Source organism: Boleophthalmus pectinirostris, unplaced genomic scaffold (genome assembly GCF_026225935.1).
Source record: "Boleophthalmus pectinirostris isolate CB_2022bp ecotype Guang Dong unplaced genomic scaffold, ASM2622593v1 HiC_scaffold_2, whole genome shotgun sequence".
Lineage (NCBI taxonomy): Eukaryota > Metazoa > Chordata > Actinopteri > Gobiiformes > Gobiidae > Boleophthalmus > Boleophthalmus pectinirostris.
The window spans coordinates 38,169,738-38,192,294 of NW_026571152.1; the positions used below are offsets into that span (position 1 = coordinate 38,169,738).

The window sequence follows — 22,557 nt, forward strand, 5'->3', positions numbered from 1 at the left end:
ATATTGCGATTGAAGATGTTCAAATTGCAACAAAGCTGGCATCATGATAAGCCTGTCCACAGAAATTTGGGGACCCCGGGGCGAGTCGTCTCACATGGGCCCCCCCTTTGATATAAATTAATAAGACGAGGATCCAACTCTGGACTCGACTCCCTTGGTCACAGATTATAACAACTGTATACAGCAAAACACAAGCCCCATATATGTTCTTTAAAATCCCAACACGAGCAAGAAACGCAAGCTAAGCAAAGATACAACGACTTGCGCATCTTCTGCACTTTCTCATCCCGAGGCTTTCCTAAAACACACTTATTAAACTGTCATTAAAACAAACCAAGAGGTGGGTGGGCAACGGCGTTATCAATCCACAGGGACATACAGGGAATCTGCGTGGCGGGGGTTCATTAGGGGGGACATTACCAGGGTAAAAACTGAATTATAGCGCAGCAGGGGAGGTTGGCTGGGATTGTCCACAGCTTCTGAAGACGTCCACACAAACACACACTTACTGTATGTTCGCACGCGTGACGACCGAGAGAGGGGAGCCAGGCATTGTCTAAGTACGTTATAATTAATTTTCCACGGAGACTAACAAGCTATAGGCACCACATGAAGGGAAAGACCACCAGCAACGAAAGCCGTCCAAAGACAGCGCCCATTAGCGGTGTGTAAGAACCGGGTTATTAAGAAAGGGGTTAACGGGATTCAAAGCTGACGGGGGGAGAAACGGGAGCGAGTTTGAGTCAAATCCCCCGTGACTATCCCCTGAAATGAGGCTGAACTTTGACCTTGAAGCCGCAGTGACCCAGCGGAGCGCGGAGGGTTATGGAGCTATTAGCCGGAGGCGACGGAGCGCGAGTGACAGCCAGCGAGGTAAGCTCTAGGTGTCACTGAGCTAATGGCGTCTCTAAATAAGTATTGACTATTCAATTTGTAGCTGCGGTTATAAATGAATGCATGCGTGCCTGATTTGTGGGTTCATTCATTAATTATTGAAAGGAAACTGTTCAAGGATCGACTTACTATAAATTGAGCGAACGAGCGAAAGCAGTGATCTATTAAAATGAGCCGATCTGACAAAGCATGTTTTTATTTACTCGTTTGCATCATGTAACCTCGGAACTTTTTGGTTCAGGGTCCGTCACCTGCCTGGAATGTTCCACAGTGTGACTTTAAACAGCTCTACTTTACATTTACACAATTACAGGTGGTTTTAGAGCTCAAAAGTACCAAGAAAAACATTCATTCTGACTGTGAGCGGGGTCGCCTCTCCGCAGATCTGACCTGTAACTTAGTCCGGTTTGGTTTCCATGAGGATAGAAAGGTTTAAAGCCATACTGTGAAACATTTCAGACTAAGCAATAACATCTCCATGGATACAAGGCAAGGAAAGACTAATTTATTTGTGTAGCGCAATATGTACACAAAGTAATTCAGTGTTTTAAAGAATAAAAAATACATTAAAATTGCAATATAAACAAATCAAAACATAAATAATCATCATAAAAATTAAAAAGAGCGAGAGACAGTAAATGAAAGAGAAAAGTATTTGACAAAAACTTGGCCAGAAAAGTTACACAATGCACCTTTAAAGGTCTTACATCATGCAAAATTTATTCTTTTGAGTTTTAAGTTATGTTAGAAACTCGTTACTTCATCAAAAATATACCCAGAGTTGTTTTTTGTTTCATTCACACATGTTTGAGTTAGGGCTGCTCCATTATGGAAAAAAAATCATTAACACGATTATTCAAACGATTATTTTTTTAGTTACACGATGCATTTATTCAGTATTTGTTTTTCTCTCTCTCAAAAAAATACATATATGCACCTGAGAGCAGTTTTGCGATAAAAACTTAAATGTTTTGCAATGTATAAAACATAAAATGAATAAAATATACTTTGAACATGAAATAAGGCAAGGACAAACATAACTGTATCCAAAATAAACTATATAACCAGATCTTCTACAATCTCTATCTTTGAAAAGAAAAAAAAAAAACTTGTTTATATAAAAAATTTCCCAAAATAAACTTTAAGCTTTATCAACTCGATTATATGAGTTTGGACATCGTTTGACACGCAAATCGAAATCATGATCAAAATTCAATTAATTGTTCAGACTTAGATTGAGTAATCCTGGATTATTAGGTTTTTCTGCATCCTCAAAGTTCAAAATGCTCTGCTCCACCTTGTGATGTCATAAAGTGGTAGTTTTAAAGCTAAGAGCTACATTTTACTTTTAATTCACGAGGGATCAGCAAGCTCTAAATGATTCCAGTGAAGATGGATGGAGTTTAAAAACACAACGGAGCACTTCCTGTATTACCACATGACATCACGAGTTGGAACAGAGTGTTTTCAGTTTGAGAGAAGAACTCCGTCTAAATCTGCAGGGTCTGTGTGTTAAAACAAACAAACAAAACATTACGACATAGATCCGGAAATAGCGCAATATGTGGGTTGTAAAAATGTATTAAAATGTGAAAAACAGTCGTACTTCATTTAAAAACATCAGCAAAACTTCCTCCTCAGCCCATCTTAATTATTCACAGCCATCGGTCTATAAGGGGATTTCACAGCTTTCAAACGCCAACACGCTACTGCGAACAACAACGAGGACGGTAACATTTACACCACTGTTCTCAGCCATCAAAAAAGCTTTATAATTAGACGCAGAAAATGAAATATAATTGGGTACAGCCACTTTAAAGAGCGGATATTTTCTCAACGATGTTATAATGTTTGTTTCCCCATTGAAAAACATGTCTGCAGTTGTGTTTTGTTTTGTTTCATTCGTACATGTTTAACGCACAAACTTCTCTTCAACAGAAAACACTCCGTTCCACCTTGTGATGTCACAGGGAGTGCTCCATTGTGTTTTTAAACTCCATACACCTTCACTAGAATCATTTGGATCATTTCAGCTCTGGAAATCCCAATCTCTACTGAAAAATAAATAAATAAACAAATAAAACGCAGCTGTAAACATGAAAACTCCTGCTTTGTGACATCACAAGGTGGAACAGAGCGTTCTAAGCTTTGGAGATGTATAAACTAATAATTATTTACTACTCAAACATGCGTGAATGAAACAAAACAACTCCAGGTACACAGCAAAAACTGGAGGGTTAAAATTTCTGGGTAAAATATGTCAGAGTTGTTTATAACACAAAAAGTGTTATTTTAACTATTTGAAAGTTAAATGGGGGTTTGAGTTGGGGTTATTTGCCAGAGTTGATATGGTTGAAGTTAATACAGCTCCCCCTAGTGTTAATTCAACTTTCCCTAGTGTTAATTCAACTTCCACTAGTGTTAATTCAACTTCCACTAGTGTTAATTCAACTTCCACTAGTGTTAATTCAACTTTCCCTAGTGTTAATTCAACTTCCACTAGTGTTAATTCAACTTCCACTAGTGTTAATTCAACTTCCACTAGTGTTAATTCAACTTCCACTAGTGTTAATTCAACTTCCCTAGTGTTAATTCAACTTCCACTAGTGTTAATTCAACTTCCACTAGTGTTAATTCAACTTCCACTAGTGTTAATTCAACTCCCCTAGTGTTAATTCAACTTCCACTAGTGTTAATTCAACTCCCCCTAGTGTTAATTCAACTTCCACTCATGTTAATTCAACTCCCCCTAGTGTTAATTCAACTTCCACTAGTGTTAATTCAACTCCCCCTAGTGTTAATTCAACTTCCACTCGTGTTAATTCAACTTCCACTAGTGTTAATTCAACTTCCACTAGTGTTAATTCAACTCCCCCTAGTGTTAATTCAACTTCCACTAGTGTTAATTCAACTCCCCCTAGTGTTAATTCAACTTCCACTCATGTTAATTCAACTTCCACTCCTGTTAATTCAACTTCCACTAGTGTTAATTCAACTTCCACTAGTGTTAATTCAACTTCCCCTAGTGTTAATTCAACTTCCCCTAGTGTTAATTCAACTTCCACTAGTGTTAATTCAACTTCCACTAGTGTTAATTCAACTTCCACTAGTGTTAATTCAACTTCCACTAGTGTTAATTCAACTTCCACTAGTGTTAATTCAACTTCCACTAGTGTTAATTCAACTTCCACTAGTGTTAATTCAACTTCCACTAGTGTTAATTCAACTTCCACTAGTGTTAATTCAACTTCCCTAGTGTTAATTCAACTCCCCCTAGTGTTAATTCAACTTCCACTAGTGTTAATTCAACTTCCACTAGTGTTAATTCAACTTCCACTAGTGTTAATTCAACTCCCCCTAGTGTTAATTCAACTTCCACTAGTGTTAATTCAACTTCCACTAGTGTTAATTCAACTTCCACTAGTGTTAATTCAACTCCCCCTAGTGTTAATTCAACTCCCCCTAGTGTTAATTCAACTTCCACTCATGTTAATTCAACTTCCACTCATGTTAATTCAACTTCCACTCGTGTTAATTCAACTCCCACTAGTGTTAATTTAACTTTCCCTAGTGTTAATTCAACTTCCACTAGTGTTAACTCAACTTCCACTAGTGTTAATTCAACTTCTCCTAGTGTTAAATCAACTCCCTAGTGTTAATTTAACTTCCACTAGTGTTAATTAAACTTCTCCTAGTGTTAATTCAACTCCTTAGTGTTAATTTAACTTCCACTAGTGTCAACTCAACTTCCACTACTGTTAATTCAACTTCAAATAGTGTTAATTCAACTCCTTGGTGTTGAATCAACTTCCCCTAGTGTTCAACTTCCCTAGTGTTTATTCAACTTCCTTTAGTGATAATTTGGCTCCTTCCACCCACCACTTCAAACTCCCACGAGAAAAGACCAGTTTGACCCAGTTTTGTACATAATTTTATCTTAAATTAACAAAAATAAAGTGTCAAAATTAAACACCTCTGTGTGTTGTTCAGCTAAATCAGGATAACCCTAAAAAGTGTTTTCCGTTTACTCTCAAAACGTTAATGTAACTCTTGATTTCAGGGTTAAACGGGAACTTTGGTTCAGTGTTACGTAATTAACATTTCCAAAAAAGTGTTAAATTAACTCTTGAACAGATTGGACTCATATAAACCCTGAAGAAAATGTTAAAACTGAGTCAATTTGAACACTTCACTTTTTGCTGTGTATGTTTTCGAGAAGCATTATAACAAGTTTTAAAGCTCAATTTTGCATTTATTTATTTTTAAATAATGCACAAATAAATAACCAAATTACACAACCTCCATCTATATTTCATAAAACGCTGCATTTTTAAGTCAGTTCGGCGCTTAGTTTTAATTAAGACAAAATGTAAGACTTAAAGGTTGTATGGAGGATTTTTTTTTTGTTTCAAACTGTCAGTGAAAGATTAAAATCCCATTACAGAGACGCAGCAGCTTTGTAATTATGATGACCAAAAAAAAAAAAAGAACGAAAATCTATCAACTGTGGACGTGTTGAGGCCAGATAAACATCAGCCAATAGAAAACGAGGCTCCCTCATTTTCTATTGGCTGTTAGGTTGTCAATCAAACTCCCTAGTATAACTGACTCGTCGGAGCGCGGGGATTACGTGGTTTACGCAGCCGTTCTTAGAGGCTTTTTCGAACTGTCGCTTCCTCGCATTTCGCACAAAGTTTGTCGCGACGGCGGACGAGAATCCACGCAAAAGAAAGTCCGTTTTTGAGGTCGCTGAAAGAAGAAGAGAAGAGGAAAAGGAGCAAAGCCAAACTGAGGTGATTCTTGGAGATCTCGTCCAGCGATGGCGCGACCGAAACAGACGAAGGGTCTAAAAACTGACGCGTCGGTCGCTGAATTACTTCTAGACAGGAAACTTCAACAGTAATTCTGAACGCGCACAAGGACTGTCGCTGTATTTCTCTTCCCTTAAAAAAATCCTCTATACAACCTTTAATTTTGATATTGATTTCAGGTCATAATCTTCTGCCTGGTTTGCTTTGGGATCAATAGTGAATGTGAAATGACATGACTGCCTGCAGCCCTCCTGGCATCTCTGTCGTGGAAGTGGGTGACACACACGTACACACACACACACACACACACACATAAGCGCACCCAGGTTTGTCTCTGTCAGCATTAATGCCACTGGCTCTGCTTAATCTGTGCTGACCCCACCAGTCCTTTAAATAAACATTACATCAGGCCTCGGAGCACGTCTCAGCCTCTGCCCGTCACTTGGACCGGAGAGAGGATGCTAAAAAGGCCCGGATTACGCCACTTTCCTCGTCGCAAACAGACCCGGAGTTGTGTTTTGTTTCATTCGCGCATGTTTAACACACAAACCCTGCTTATTTAGGCTAAGTTCTTGTGATAAACCGAAAAAACACTCAGGCTTTTTCTGATTTATGTTATAATGATGCCTCAACACAAACATTCCCGGAGTTTTCCTGCATGCAAATCCTGCATTTTTAAGTTCGTCTGACAAACTCAATATGCAAGTTCGCTCTTCCAATGTCTAAGCTCCGGATGAGGTGTAAGGTGATGGAGAATTTTCAGTCCGGGTGGAAACTGGCCCTATCTCACAATGGTACAGGATCAGTTTTGGCTTTATGCATCTTAATTGTGCAATATCTTAAGTATATTCTAATATTCTTGTTAAAACAACGGAATTTCCCCATCACAGGACAAAAAAGGTTCTCTTATACAACCTTAGTCTCATCTTTCCTATCTAACGTTTTACAAATTAATACAAAAATTCTATCAATACTGGCTAAGACAAGCTCAGTTACTTGGGATGTAATGATGTATCCAAATTTCTCGATACGGTATTTTCATGATATGCATCTTATGGTTTGATATTTATTGTGATTTTTTGTAACTAAACTGTGAAAATATTACTTTTTCTTTTAAAAATGCAAAAAGGTGATGGGGCGCGACATCAGTATCATCTTTAAAATCACTTCTTAAAACTAATTTTATCAGTTAGCTTTTCTTTAATTGGTTTTAGCTTGATTTTATTCCTAATTTCTTTTTATTTTATTGCTTTTTATTATAATTACTTGAATTGTTTGCATCATTGTCTTTTTTGTATATCTACTTTATGTTATTTTTATTCTTTTTTATGCTTTACGCTTGTACTGCACTTTGTAAACCTTGTTTTAAAAAGTGCTTCATAAATAAAGATTTTTTATTATTATTATTAACAATGTAACGATACCCAAATCTCACAAGTCTGACGATACGATATCATCACTATATGAACCTCGCGGTACAATATTTATTGCAATATCGTGGGAAAGCTCGCGATTAGCGCTGTAACAATATCTCTCGGTACGATATTTTCACCATATATATCTCACGGTATGATATTTATTGCGATATTTTGAGGAGGCTGACAAAATTGTGACCACTTTTTCCTCTTAAAATGCCTTGACAAGACTAAATCCAAAGAATTTAAAAGTGTTAGAACTGTTATTTCTTCATGTAGTCTACACTGAAATGGAGCAAAGGATCATGGTCTTTGTAGTTCCCTCTGGTTTCAGTCACTACTGCTGCACCATAACAATGAATTTAAGCAGAGAAACTTGTAATTCGATATATTGTGATGGTCCACGATATTATTGAGAAACTTTTGACGATACGATATCACAATATGTCTGTTATTGTGGGCCAGTCACTTCACTTGAATCTTTCGGATAATTCAACCCCGGAATCGCCAATCTCTGCTGAACAAAATCTAAAAGGTTAACTTAAAAACTACCATTTCATGACATCACAAGGTGGAACAGAGCATTTTGAGCATTGGAGATGTACAGATTAATAATAAAAGATACTCAAACATGTGTGAATGAAACAAAACACAAATCCCGGCCTGTTTTTGATGAGGAAACAACATTTAAACACGACTTAAAGCTCACAAACGTCAATTTTGCGTAACACAGGATCTTTAAACGATATGAAAGCGATACAGGCTCCACAACGGCACAGATCTGAGGATTGCGAGGAGTATGAATTGTTGGCAGGACCTAGATGTACTATAAAAAAAAAAAAAAAAAAAAAATGTAATGGGGTCACAAGTAAAGCCTCTAATCACATCCTTCAAACGCAGCATTGTCTCTGAAGTGTAAACAGCTGAGTTCATATACAGTAGAACATAGACGTTTTGAATTGACTCAGTGTTTGAATTTCAGATCCGGAGGGTAAACAAACCGTAGCAGATATTATTTCTGAGAGTTATATTTCTCACTTCATTTACTGGGCTTTTTAATGACTTGGCAAGAGTGAAAATGTTATACACAAACGTAGAATTTCCTTTTAATTCTCTGACCTCTAGTGGCTAGGATAGAATTTAAACTCCAAATGTAGAAATTGACTCTATCTCATATTAGTACAGGATGAGCTTTGACTTTATGCATCTTAATTTTATAATATCTTTGTCATTCATCAGCTGTTCTTTAATGTTCTTTGTTGAAACACTGGAATTTCCTCGTTGTAAGACAAAAAAGGTTCTCTTATGCAATCTTTGTCTAGTCTTTCCTATCTAAATCCAGAGCTTCCTGTACAGCTCACAAAGTAATAAAAAATGTAATCAATAATGACTAAGACAAGCTCAGTTGCAAGTCTTTTTATTTCTCAAAACTACCTCGAAAACATGTATTATTTCTGTGAGCAGGTCCATTTCTACGCAGATCTGATCTGAAATTTGACCTAGTGATGTGGCCGATTAAATTATAAGCCATACAGTAGAACAGGGGTGTCAAACTCATTTTGGTCCGGGGGCCGTATCCAACCTACTTTGATCCCAAGGGCCGGATCAGAAAACTCATGTCATATAAACCCCAAAAATAACAATAAGTTCAAAAACACAAATCTATTACAGAAATCTTTTTTTAATTGATGAACTCTTTCTTTTACAAAATATTATAATATTATGAGCAATCTGAAACTTTAAGAAAAATGTAATTTCAGCACAATGTTTTAACATTAAATTGTATGTAAACAGGAATAAGTCCATTTTTTGGGGGGAAAATCTGCACTCGGCTCCACTTTTCTCATTTTGGACATTTTTCTGATGAGGGTCACGGTAACAGTCAAAACGATCGTCCTTTAAGAGCTTTGGAAAGAGACAAGTCTTCATTTGTGCTGCTCTGGTGGGACCACGTAAGAGACGCTGGAGACACTGCTATGATAAGCACCGCAGAAAATACAATATTTTAAAAGAAAATATAATTAAATATTTTTTAGAAAATCAGCAGAGGGCCACATTAAAGGTCTTGGAGGGCCGGATCCAGCCCCGGGCCTTATGTTTGACATGTGCAGTAGAACATCTCAGAGAAAAAACAACATGCAGTCGAGCAAGTGGTTGACCCTGTACTAGAAAGGTTACACAGTGCAGCTTTAAGTAATAACTCGAGTACTCCTTCCTCCACTCATTATACAGGATGTCCGAAAAAAGTCTGACATTATTTCACAGGTCAAGAATTTTGGCAATTCTTGTTGAAATAACACGAACATTTTCACAGAATGTATAGAAACAGATCAAGATTTTATATTTCATGTTTTATTTTCATTCTGTTTTCATGCTGAGCCGCTCAGTCCCAAAGAGAAGTGAGTTTGTGTCTTGGAATCTGCTCGCACACAGTCACCCAAGACTGTGAAGCAAGACTTAAATGCAAAATTTGGAAAAACTTCACCAACTGGCAAACAAATTTGGACCAAAAATTTAAAGAGGAAGGCTAAAGGATCTTAGCCAGGGTTGCCGCCACCTAGTGCCTCCACTCAATTTCGTTTCTGTCCAGCAACTAGGTCAGGAATCGGAATACACTAGACGGTTTGCGAGAACCTTGGAAGTTGTAGACCGCACACCGACCAATCAGTGAAGAGCTGTGAAGCCATGACTGGGTCCTTTTTTTTTTTTTTTTTTTTTTTTTGGTACAGCACAACAGTAAACAAAGCGTCGAGATGGATGTAGACGAAGCCATACATTCTGTGTTGGCAACGATTCCTGAGATCGAGGATTTAAAGCCAGAACAAAGAGAATGTTTGGTGAATTTTATCAAGGGGAAAGACGTTATTGTCCTTCTTCGGGAAAAGGTTAATATACCAGCTAGCCCTGTCAGCAGCGCAGGACAAACATCACGACCAAATAGCAGCAACTGGTTAAATAAAAAAAGCACCTGCCTACCGACGAGTGAACAAATCCTAACGCTGCTAGGTCAGACGGTTTCCACGAAATGAAAGCAGCTGATGAATCAGGCTAGGAATTTCTCCCTTGTAGGACAAAAAATGTTCTCTTCGATTTTGTGTTTAAATGAAGAATGGAAAAAACGGATAACGGCCGTTTCCCGTTTACGTGACTTCCGTGACTGCGATGCCGAACTTTTGCACCGTGTACGGACTGAACCAGAACTGATCCAGGTACGAGACCAGACCGGGACTAGAGTGGTACCAGAGCGGGACCAGAGCGGGACCAGAGCAGGACTGGGGCGGACTCCAAGCTTTGACTCTGAGCCTCCGCGGGGTCCAAGCCTCAGCTTCGCGCTCCAGTCCTGCCGTGAGCTCTGAGCCTCCGGTCTGGTCCCGGTCTGGTCCTGGTCTTGTCTCGGTCTCGGTCTCAGGCCCGCTCTGGTCCCGGCCTGGTCCCAGTCTCAGTAGCGCTCCGGTCCCAGTCTGATCCCGGACCTGGTCCATTTGAACCAAAAGCTCTTAGTTCGGTTCGTTTTCGTTGGTGTGAAAGCGTCAGTTGGATGCTTTGCACCACCTCGCAACCAGCCGCGGTTCTGGAGCAGCCCGTCCGGACCTGTAGTCCACACACGCATTCTCACTTTCCCCGCACGGAACCAGCGCAGAGACGATGACACGGAACCGCTCGGACCACTGTTCTCGGTCTCAGTTCCGCTCTGATTCCGCTGAAAAAACGAATCATTATCCGTTTTTTCATTTTGGTTTTGGAGACAAATAACGAAGAAAACTGTTGTTTTTTCGTTTTCTTATTTTTGGTTTTATATTGAAAAACGAATGAACGAATGATACACGGATTTTCCCAGTCCACTTTTGTCAACTATGAAACTCACCTTTTCCTGATTCTTTATTTCAGCTGAAAAGTAAACCTTTTTTTTAAATGGAGGTTATGGTTGTTTCCCGGTGTAATTGCGCCTCTGTATCTCTCGGTGTGGCCCAGTTTCCAGCGGGTCCTCACCCTGGCGCCCCGGTGGATGCCCTGGTGTGGTGCCCTGGTGTTGGAGGCCAGCGTCAGAGTTGGGATGTTTTTATGCTTCACGCTCCAGTGCCTCTCTACAAAGGCTTGGCCCCATAACCCATAAACCCTTTAATCCGCCCTGTAAACATACAACGGATACCCACTTTTACCAAAATGCCTACGCACTACTGAGCCGAGACTGTCACCCACACTGCCACCGCTCCTCTGTGTTATCTAATTATGGGTAAATTAAATATGGAAAGGAACATTGCATTCGGAGACGATATTATTAGATTGAAACCAAAAACATCTTAGAGTCTATACTTAGGCCTGTTGTAAAAGAAAATTTTGAAGAAAGAGATGTTGGTACGGAGAAATATCGCGATAAATTACAATATTAAAACTACTTCATCCCACAAATTAGAGGTAAATTGTGTAAATTTTCTGATGGAGCGTCCTTGGAGATGTTAATGCTTCGTCTGAAATGTTTTAATTTAATGTATTAAACCTTTCTGTCTTCACTGAGACCAAACCAGACCAAGTTACAGGTCAGATCTGTGGAGAGGCGACCCCGCTCAGCATTTTTAAGCTATAAAACCACCTCTAATTAAATAAATGTAAGGTAGAGCTGTTTAATGCCATACTGCGGAACATTCCAGACAGAAGCAGGTGACGGACCTTCAACCAGAAACGTAACACAGTGCACCTTTAAGACTGTCAAGGCCGTTAACAAATTTTGAAGAAAAATACAATATGTTGCTACAGACAAATATTGCGATAAATGACATTACTAAAACTGCTTTATGCCGCAGTTAAAGATGAAAATAAAGCAAGATAATCCCAGCAAACCCTTTTTAAATAGACAGTATCCTTAAAAGTCCTGAGCCACAACAAATAAACAGCAGAATGAACCAATAATAAGACGTAAGAGTGACTTATTCTATCTTCTACAGCTCAAATCTTTTTGTATAACAACTAAAATAACAAAAGTATCTCTATATCTACTATACAAGAACATTCTAGACACCAGATGGCGGACCCACCACCAGAAAAGTTACTAAGTGCACCTTCCACAGTATGACATTAAGCAGGGATTTTAGAGCTATAAAACTGAATAAATGAAGAATAAAGTAGATCACCTTATTGATTCAAGCACAGGTGGTTTTATAGCTCAAAAATACAAATAAAAACTGACTCTGACTGAGAGTGGGGCCGCTTCTCCGCAGATCTGACCTCTAACTTGGTCTTGGTTGGTGTCCGTGAAGCTAGAAAGGCTTAATACCATACTGTGGAACATTCCAGACAAAGCAATAACCTCTCCACGAAAAAAACAAAACATCTGACAAACTCTGCAGCAAAAAAAGTTACACAATCCAATTTCTAAAAAAAAAACACCCTTATATCATATGTAGTATATCAAGTACCACCATATCATGATAATATCATATCATGAGCTATGTATCGAGTATCATATCAAATTACGAGAGACTCCCGCAATTCCCAGCCCAAATGCCCACCAGTCTAACCCGCTATCACATTCTGCCATAGCACCATATGCAGAAACCCTCACAGAGTATCATGTGTATTTTATATAAAGTATCGCCATATCATGATAGTATCGTATTGCAAGCCATGCATCGAGTACCATATTGAATTACAAGGAACCCCTGCGATTCCAAGTTCAAATGCCCACCAGTCTAACCTGCTATCACATTCTACCCTAGCACTGTATACAGAAATCCTCACTTACATTCTAAAATTCCATCTTCAGCACAGAGTATCAAGTGTATTTTAGATAAAGTATCGCCGTATCGTGATAATATCGTATCGCGAGCCATGCATTAAGTATCGTATCGAATCACGAGGGACCCCCGTGATTCCCAGCCCGAACGCCCGCCGGTCTAACCCGCTATCACATTCTACCATAGCAGCGCATGCAGAGACCCTCGCTTACGTTCTAAAATTTCATCTTCAGCACAGAATATGATGTGTATTTTATATAAAGTATCGCAATATCGTGATAATATCGTATCGCAAGTCATGTAGTAAGTATCGTATTGAATCACGAGGGACCCCCGCGATTCCCAGCCTGAATGCCCGCCGGTCTAACCTGCTATCACATTCTACCATAGCACCATATGCACAAACCCTCACAGAGTATCATGTGTATTTTATATAAAGTATCGCTGTATCGTGATAATATCAAATCATGAGTCATGTATCGAGTATCTTATCAAATCATGAGGGACCCCAGAGATTCCCAGCATGAATGCCCATCAGTCTAACCTGCTATCACATTCTACCATAGCACCATATGCAGAAACCCTCACAGAGTATCATGTGTATTTTCTATAAAGTATCACCATATCGTGATAATATCTTATCGCGAGTCATGTATTAAGTATCGTATCGAACCACGAGGGACCCCCGTGATTCCCAGCCCGAACGCCCGCCGGTCTAACCCGCTATCACATTCTACCACAGCAGCGCATGCAGAGTACCTCGCTTACGTTCTAAGATTTCAACTTCAGCACCACTGTAAATCCTGCACACACGGCCCGTCTCAGCCCCGGTGCGCGATCCTCGTTCAGAATGCCAAACCGGAGCATGCCAGCCAGCGGATGCCAACACACAGGAATAGCTTTGACAGGTATAGCATCTGATGTCACATTTGGAGATGAGCGCGTGAACAAGAAGTGCACTCTGCCTTAAAGGGTTCCTCATCACAAACAGACCTGGAGTTGTGTTTTTTTTTTTAGTTTCATTCATACGTTTAACTCAAAAACGCTGCGAGCTCTTCCACGTTTGCGTCTCAGGTAGTAACGCAGGAAGTTCTCCACTGTGTTTTTACACTTTCGACATCTTCTCTACAACCATTTGGATCATTTTAGACCTGGAATCGTCCAGTTTTTACAGATTTAAAGGTGCAAGGTAGCTGTTAACTTGTAAACTTCGCCGAACATTTTGAGCTTTGGAGACGTAAATAGACTAATTCTAAAGGATTACTCAACTATAAGTGACTAAAACAAAGCAAAACACAACTCCAGGTATGTTTTCGACGAGGTGACAACATCAAAACAAGACGAAAATCTCACGAAACTCTAACCATTTTGTGCAATGCGAGAAAGTTAAAAGAATCTAAGCAACAGACTTCTCCAAACCTATTGACAACCACTTTCCAGCCACTATCAGATACAGACTTCACATGACACAGCTCCATCAATACCAAAAAGAAGTAGAAATCGGACTTACCCAGAAGATGAGGTTGAAGACAAACATCAGGTACTTCAGGCAGCACAGGAACCCTCTGGCCATGTTGCACTTCTTAAATTCTAGAAGGAACACAAACGATAAATCCAGGTAAAACACCACGTACTTGCTTCCTTTCGGCGAGCTGTATTTATTGTTCGTTTTGTCCGCTCCAACGTTATCGGCACTAGCACCCGCCTGGCCCGGTTGCGTCGGTGTGGCTTTGCGCGGTCCGGTGGAGCCGTAGAAAGCGCCGGCTGTGAATCCCCGGCCACCGAACGGGCGGCCAGAGGTGGAAGCTTGTGGGAAATCTGAATCTCGACTGTCTATGGAAGGGCTCCTGTGGATAGCTGACTCCTCACTGCTAGACTTCTCCATGCTCTGAGGCTGGCGCACGCTCTAACATAGTCTCGCAGATGACCGGCGTGCACAATCGCTCCCCCCTGGACACCGGTGTTCCAGCTCAACTCAAAAATAAATCCCAATGAATGGACGCTGGAAGTGGAACTCGCGCAACTCTGCGAGGTGTACGTCTCCGGCTGAGGTCTTTAACTCCAATAAAATCGATACAGTTTGGTCCCAAGAGAAGCATGCCCTCCTTCGCAGACCCAGATGGTTTTATATTCCAATTCTAGAAGCGATAACCCTTTCGTAAGTCAACGCTGAGCTGGTAACTTTTCTTTCTCTTATCACTCCCTTCCTTCCTCTCTTCGGTTAATTGTGATGCTCAACCTATAATCCCACACGCGTCTTGTCCGGAAACACTCCGACTCCTCCGCTCCTCTCTCTTTCTTTCGTTCTTTCTTTTGCTCTTTCCCTTTCCCTCTCTCAGCTCAGCTCTCTTTTGACAGCAGCGCTCCGGCTCATGTGCTGCGCTAAGGCAGTCGCAGCCAACCAACGGGCATTCCCTATCACACAGCGAGCTCTCATCCCCCGGCAGCTCTACCCCTCTCTCTCCCTCTCTCTCCTCTCCTCTCTCGCTCCTCGCGGCCCCTCCCCCTCTCCGCTCTCAGCCAATAGAAACCGCCGCTGACCCCCCCACCCCCGCCGTTCCTCCTTTCCCTATCCCCTCCCTCTTCTCCTTTCTGTGCTGCCGGTGCCTTTCCGCAAAGCCATCAGCCTGTTTGCTTTGACTATTCACGTTCGGGACGCCTCTCTCTTTCCCTCCCTCTTTCTCTCCCTCTCTCTCCGCTGTCATAACGAGTGACAGGGTAAATATGATTTCACGAGAACAACAAATAAAAATAAACAAGTTGCCGCTACATCTGCAGAAAAGCAACACAATGTGGTAACAAACTGACATTTTTCATCAGCGTTTTTTTTTTTTTCTTTTAGACTCGCCGGTTCAGTCTTAATCACAGCATTGCTATAAATAACACCGAGGCTTCCTTCTACTTCTTCTTCTTCTTCTTCAAAGCAAGACACGGAATAGTAATGATTGTGATGTGGGTGGTCACGGCGGGGCGGCCATATTGTTATTTTAAATCTACATCAGCGGACGGGCTCCATCCATGTAAGGGGAAACCAATTAACTCCGGCGAAGGAATTATGGCACCTTCTGAAGCATGAAACTGGAGAGAGGCTCGGAGACGAGGAATCCCACTGACCCGGCGCCGGGGTCAAATACTTACATGTGCTAATGATTTCAAGTGTACAAAAACCACAAAGTTTACACGCGGATTAACAATTTTACACGTTTTGGTCGTTTTGCTGCGGCGCTGGCGGATATAGATACTTTGCTGTCACACTGGGGGAGTTCTACATGCGTCTCTATTGGAGGAAAGTTCAGCAGTTACTTCATGGAGAAGAGCCATGGGTCACCGGGTTGGGTAACCGGGGGCACCTGATGGGTACGGGCAAACAGTTGCTGAAACGGGCGGGTTTTAACGTTCTGGAATTTTACGGGCAGGTATGCAGACGGGGAGTGATTACAAACGTAGAGTCAGGACTAAACCAGGTCTAAACCAGGACTAAACCAGGTCTAAATCAGGACTAAACCAGGTCTAAACCAGGTCTGAAGTAAGACTAATTTTGGATTTAAGACAGAGAACCCTGAGCCCACGGAACAGGGGTCCGCAAAGCACTATCAGGTGACGGCTGCACTTAGCATTCGTTTCACAATTTTATTATTACCAACTAGGGATGTGACAATAACTGAAATGTAGTGATATTGTATCGCCAAAAGTCTCACAATAATATCGTTGACCATCATCACAATATATCAAATTCTTTTCTTTTCTTAAATGCGTAGTGCACAGTAGCAAAATCGAGGTCCATGTACCATTCGTCCTTTTAAATTTCAATTAATAACAAAAAACAATAAAATGGGAAAACCGTTTACTATTTCATTATTGCCGTTTTAGTGTAAAAAAAAACAAACAAACATATATATATTATATTTTATTATTATTATTTCAAATAACACCAATCAAAAAGCTGTCTCAGTGTCTATTTCAGTATTTCAATTTTGATATTTTATTCACTCTGGTTTATTTATCCCTGGCACCAAGACAAATTTTTTTTTTTTGGTTGGTTGTTTTTTGTTTTGTTTTTTTGGTGTTATTTGAAATAAATTTTAAATTAAATATTGGAAAAGGTGGTCGAAATCTGTTTTTTTTTGTTTTTTTTTTTTTTTTCTACACTAAAACGGAATAATTAAATTACCTGTTTTCCCATTTTTTCATTCTTAATTGAAATTCAAAAGAACAAATGGTACACGGACCCATCGGGAACTACATATCCCATGATTCATTTCAGCGCATGAAGTGTGTTTTGTGTTTTTTATTTGAATTCTTGGGATTATGACGGTAATAATTCATGCCAAATTCTTGTCAGGGTATTTTAAAAGTAAAGAAGTGTCCTATCTACAATTATATCACCCTCTCAAAAATATCGCAATAAATATCGTACCGAGAGATTTGGATATTTGGATATCTATTACAAACCACCCTAAACCAGAGATGTCCCATTTTTGTATTTGGAAAATCTGGTCACCATAATTTAAACAACACATTTTCAGGAGGAATGTTGATGGTTTTGTGTCAGAGTTTGATTTTCAGCCAAAAAAAAAGTGAGAGTGAGAAAGTGAAAAACACTGTCGCTTCTCTGTTCCATGTGAGAGACGTGTTGAACAGCCCAAATCTGCTCAGATCAGACCTGTTGTAGTTTCAGCAAAATCTGTTCTGTCTCATCAGAACATGTTGAAATTAAGTTCAAATTAACTTGCGTATCAGAGTTTCAGACAGATTAGTGCTTACAGTTAGCTTCACAACCCCAGGAAATATCGACAAAGTATCAATTCAGTAAAGTCGAATGATTATTGTAGTGCATAAAGTGTCCATCAGGGGGCGCTTCCTAAGGTTTAATCTTGCTCTTAACAGACTAGAACAACTGGAATAACAAAGGAAAATGGATTGATTTTCAAGCTCCAATAATTTTTCTATATAAATATGTCATTGCTCTGTCCGGAATGTTCCGCAGTATGACTTTTAACAGCTCTTTTTCACATTTATTCAATTACAGGTGGGTTTATAGCTCAAAAATACCTTTAAAACAGACATTCTGACTGTGAGCGGGGTCGCCTCTCCACAGATCTGACCTGTAACTTGGTCTTGTTTGGTCTCCATGAAGACAGAAAAGTTTAATGCCATAGTGTGAAACATTCCAGACAAAGAAAAACAACTGATGGACCCTTCACCAGAAAAGTTACACAATGCGCCTTTAAGTGAACTAAACACATGTATACTTCTTGTGTTTATTAATCTGCTTGAAAAAAAAAAAAAAATAAATAAATATATATATATATATATATATATATATATATATATATATATATATATATATATATATATATATATATATAATAACATAAATAAACATAAATAATAATTTAAAAAAATAAATTAATTAATTAATAAAAATAAATTAATAAAAATAAAATAAAAAACAAAACAAACTAAACTAACTTAACTTGAACTTTACTTCACTTTACTTTACTTTACTTTAACTTTACTTTAACTTTACTTTACTTTAATTTTATTTTATTTGACAGTAGCTCAGTTAGTAGAGCGTTTATTCACTGATCAGAAGGTTGACGGTTCGAATCCCACTCTCGATATAAACATCACTGGTTGACCCACAGTTTGGCTAATTTAATCCCAACCCCCACAGATGAATGCTCTTGTTGTGTCCTTGGGCAAGACACTTAACCCACGCACCCCACCCCCAGTGTCTATGTACACTGGTGTGTGAATGGGTGAATGTTTCCTTGTTGTAAAGCGCTTTGAGTGATTTAAAGGTGGAAAAGCGCTGTATAAAAATTTGACCATTTACCATTTTGATTAAATTAAGTTAAATTCAAGTAGAATATAGAAAAGGACAAAAAATGAAATGAAAATAAATATATAAATGGAAAGACTTGGCTGACGTGGAGAAAGCAGAGTGAGGTTTAGCACTATATCTGCTCCTGCTACAGAAGACATCGTTCTGTGCAGTGATACCGTGCGGTCAGCGGAGGGAGTGGAGATGTCTGAGCCCACCGACAGATGGAAGAAGACTTTCCACTCCCAGTCTTAAGGTAAATCCAGTAAGACCCAGTTGACAAAGACAAGATAATCCAGCCTCTTGTATTTCACTGGAAAACAGAAAACAGTGGGTATGGTCTGCGTACAACATTTACACTGATGTTACCATACAGATGCACCTGGTAAACTAAAGTAGGAACAGCAGGAACCAAAATTATGTTACATTTTTCATAGCGGCTTCTGTTTGTAGACGTGCTTGAGGCTGTTGAAGCTGTGTGAGCGAAAATACACGCAACTTGTAAAACTTGTTGTATCAGGAAATGGTTAAGATGCAGTAATTTCTATTTACATTTTATAAAGAAAAGCAAAATTATATAAACCCTAAATACATTTCAAAGATGCTTTTAAACTTTGCCAACAAATGTGCTGCTTTAAAGGGTCCTGTATTATGCACAACTGACTCTTGTGAATGTTGCTACTTCTTCAGAAACAGACCTGGAGTTGTGTTTTGTTTCATTTACGCGTTTAAGTAACACTTTATTATTAGTCTGTCTAGATCAGGGGTTGGCAACTTGTGGCTCTTTTACCCTTCTGTTGAGGCTCCCTGTGACTTTGGAAAATAAATAATGAGTATTTAATTACAATGTATTTTTATTTCCGTTTGTTCGGTTTTCAAGTGTAATTCTAAATTTGTAGATAATGGTAATCTTGTAACATTCAAATAAAATGTTTTTAGTATTTTTGTCGCTCAAAATGTGCGTCAAAGCCACTGATGTGTGACACCCGGCACAGATCTGGTGACCCAGATTTACCTACACCAACAGCAGGATTTATGGAGCTTTTCGCCCCATGGAAGGTAAATGATGGATAAATCCAAGAAAAGAAAAGTTTCTGAAGAAAACAGAACGTTTAATGCTACGTGGGCAGATTCATTTTCTATCACAGCTGATGAGACTGGTACACATGGAGCTACACGTGATAAAAAGATGGAACACAGAAGATTTACTGGTCAATCTACGTTCCTACCCTCACCTATGGTCATGATCTTTGGGTAATGACCGAAAGGACAAGATCCAAGCGGACGAAATGAGTTTCCTCTACAGGGTTGGCTGGGCGCTCCCTTAGAGACAGGGTGAGGAGCTAAGTCACACGAAAGGAGCTCGGAGTAGAGCCGCTGCTCCTCCACGTCGAGAGGAGCCAGCTGAGGTGGCTAGGGCATCTGTTCCGGATGCCTCCTGGACGCCTCCTGGGGAGGTGTTCCCACTGGGAGGAGGCCCCAGGGAAGACCTACGACACGCTGGAGGGACTATGTCTCTCGACTGGCCTGGGAACGCCTTGGGATCCCCCGGAGCAGCTGGAGAAAATGTGTGTGGAGAGGGAAGTCTGAGAGGCCCTGCTCAGACTGCTGCCCCCACGACGGTGTTTTTGGTTTGCTGCAGGTGGCTAATTTAAGCTTGGATTTGGATTTCCTATGGGACGACTCAAATATACATTTAGTAATAATGTGTTTAATGCAGCTTTGCACACATTTGTTTACGTTTTACAAAAACAAAACTTAAAACCACATGGCTAATTTGCAAAAACTATAAGCTCTCTTTGTGATGCGGTTCAGCTTCTGTCAGACTAAAGGACACAACTCAGTAGAATATATGTTGTCCTTTCTGCAACAGAGCAAAGTCAGAACAGAGCAAAGTCGGAGTGCTGGGTGTCAGGACGCCCCCTTTAGGAAACACCATTAACCCACTTGACACCGGATGCTGCGCAGCACAGCGCTGAGTCTCCTGTCGGTGTTCCGGATTGTCTGGCGATCAGCGTAACTGGTAAAGTCGGGGCCACATCTGGAAGCATGGGGGGGTGTGCCCTTCTCTTGCTTCCATTCACTCCCATAGAGAGACACAAACCTGCCGGAGCTGTATTGTCATGTTAAACCTTCTTTATCGTGGCGTATTATTTCCCCATTGAAAAACAATCCAAATGTATCCTGCACATGTTCCCATCAAGACCTGGCATTTGAAGTAACAAACGTTGCTCTTTACTGCCAGCGCATGAACGCGCTCAACTACTTGATCTGGTCCTTGTTCCAGACGCTCCTATAACAGGTGCCATATCACTATGTCGTGTAACAAATAAACATAAACACAAAAATGTTGACAGTGACAATGACAGTGAAGACACACACAACATTTTTGTTGTAAATGACTGTCTGTGAATTGTGACCTGTGACCGAAATAAAAAAAAATAAATAAATAAATAAAAATAATATATGAATGCCCAAAAATGTATTAACAGATACTTTTGTTTGTGATGAGGAAACAGCATTATAACATTGACCAGAATGGTCCCTTTAAGTGTAAATGGGACAACCTTGCTCGGTCATTCTGGGCACGTTCTATTTACAGACCACGCCGAGTTTGACCTGCTGACCTCAAGAAGCAATTTACACATGACTGACACGGTTAAGGAATGCATAAAACATGTTATTTTTGATGCTCTATAAAATACAGTGCACTATTATGTAAATTGTGTAAGAAAAGGGCACACAACAAAGATCCACTTTGAGATTTCACAGACCGTCGTCAACCTCACTTATGTTCTGTCTACTGTAAATCATTGTGGCTTTGAAGCAGCTCCGGTTTTCACTTCGCAAACAGCTAAGCACTTACAAAATGGCTGGTTATCTAACAGACTGAAGTATATTTATTGAAAAAGCTTTGACAGAAAGAAGAAAAACACTTTAGAAACCAGAGTTAGTCACTTTTGAAAACTTGTTGATGATTGACAAATGAATCCGGTCGGTTCTGAAGTACTTTTTTCCTTCAGACATAAAAAGCTGCACTGTGTAACTTTTTGGTTTCAGGGGTCTGTCACCTTCTTTTTTTTATGGATACGTCATTGCTCTGCCTGGAATGTTCCACAGTATGACATTAAACAACTGTACTTTATATTTATTCAACTACAGGTGGTTTTATAGCTCAAAAATGTCTCCAAAAACAGGCATTTTGACTGTGAGCGGGGTCGCCTCTCCGCAGATCTGCCCTGTAACTTGGTCTGGAAGCATTTGACGGACCCTCCAACAGAAAAGTTACACAATGCACCTTTAATTAAAGACTTTCAGTAAACTAGCAGCAGAATGAAACACTTTTGTAGTCAGATTCTATCAATATAATACATCATAAAAAGTTAATTATTCAACCCTTTTTGGTATCATGTTTGTCATTTTATTTTTTATTTTATATTTAAGTATTGTAGATATGGATTTTTAAATTTGTATATTGTTGTTGTATGTTTTAGTTGTATGTTTTAGTTGTATGTTGTCCTTGTGTGTTGCTGTATGTTGTTTTATGTTGCTGTTGTCGTTGTTGTATGTTGTTGTATGAGGTTGTTGTTGTTGTATGTTGTTGTATGTTGTTGTATGGTTGTCGTTGTTGTTGTATGTTGTTGTATGAGGTTGTCGTTGTTGTTGTATGTTGTTGTATGAGGTTGTTGTTGTTGTTGTTGTGTATGTTGTTGTTGTGTATGTTGTTTGTATGTTGTTGTCGTTGTTGTTGTATGTTGTTGTATGAGGTTGTCGTTGTTGTATGTTGTTGTATGAGGTTGTCGTTGTTGTTGTATGTTGTGTTGTATGAAGGTTGTCGTTGTTGTATGTTGTTGTATAAGGTTGTCGTTGTGTGTTGT

General features: G+C 39.7%; 1 protein-coding gene across 1 annotated transcript in view; it reads right to left on the reverse strand.

Moving 5' to 3' along the window:
• Positions 1 to 14,737, reverse strand: part of tspan9a (tetraspanin 9a) — a 388,713-nt gene extending 373,976 nt beyond the window's left edge. Inside the window, exon 1 of the mRNA XM_020941181.2 lies at positions 14,363 to 14,737. Coding sequence (XP_020796840.1) covers positions 14,363 to 14,737 — 375 coding nt within the window. The remainder of the gene's footprint in view (positions 1 to 14,362) is intronic.
• Positions 14,738 to 22,557: the final 7,820 nt, after the last annotated feature.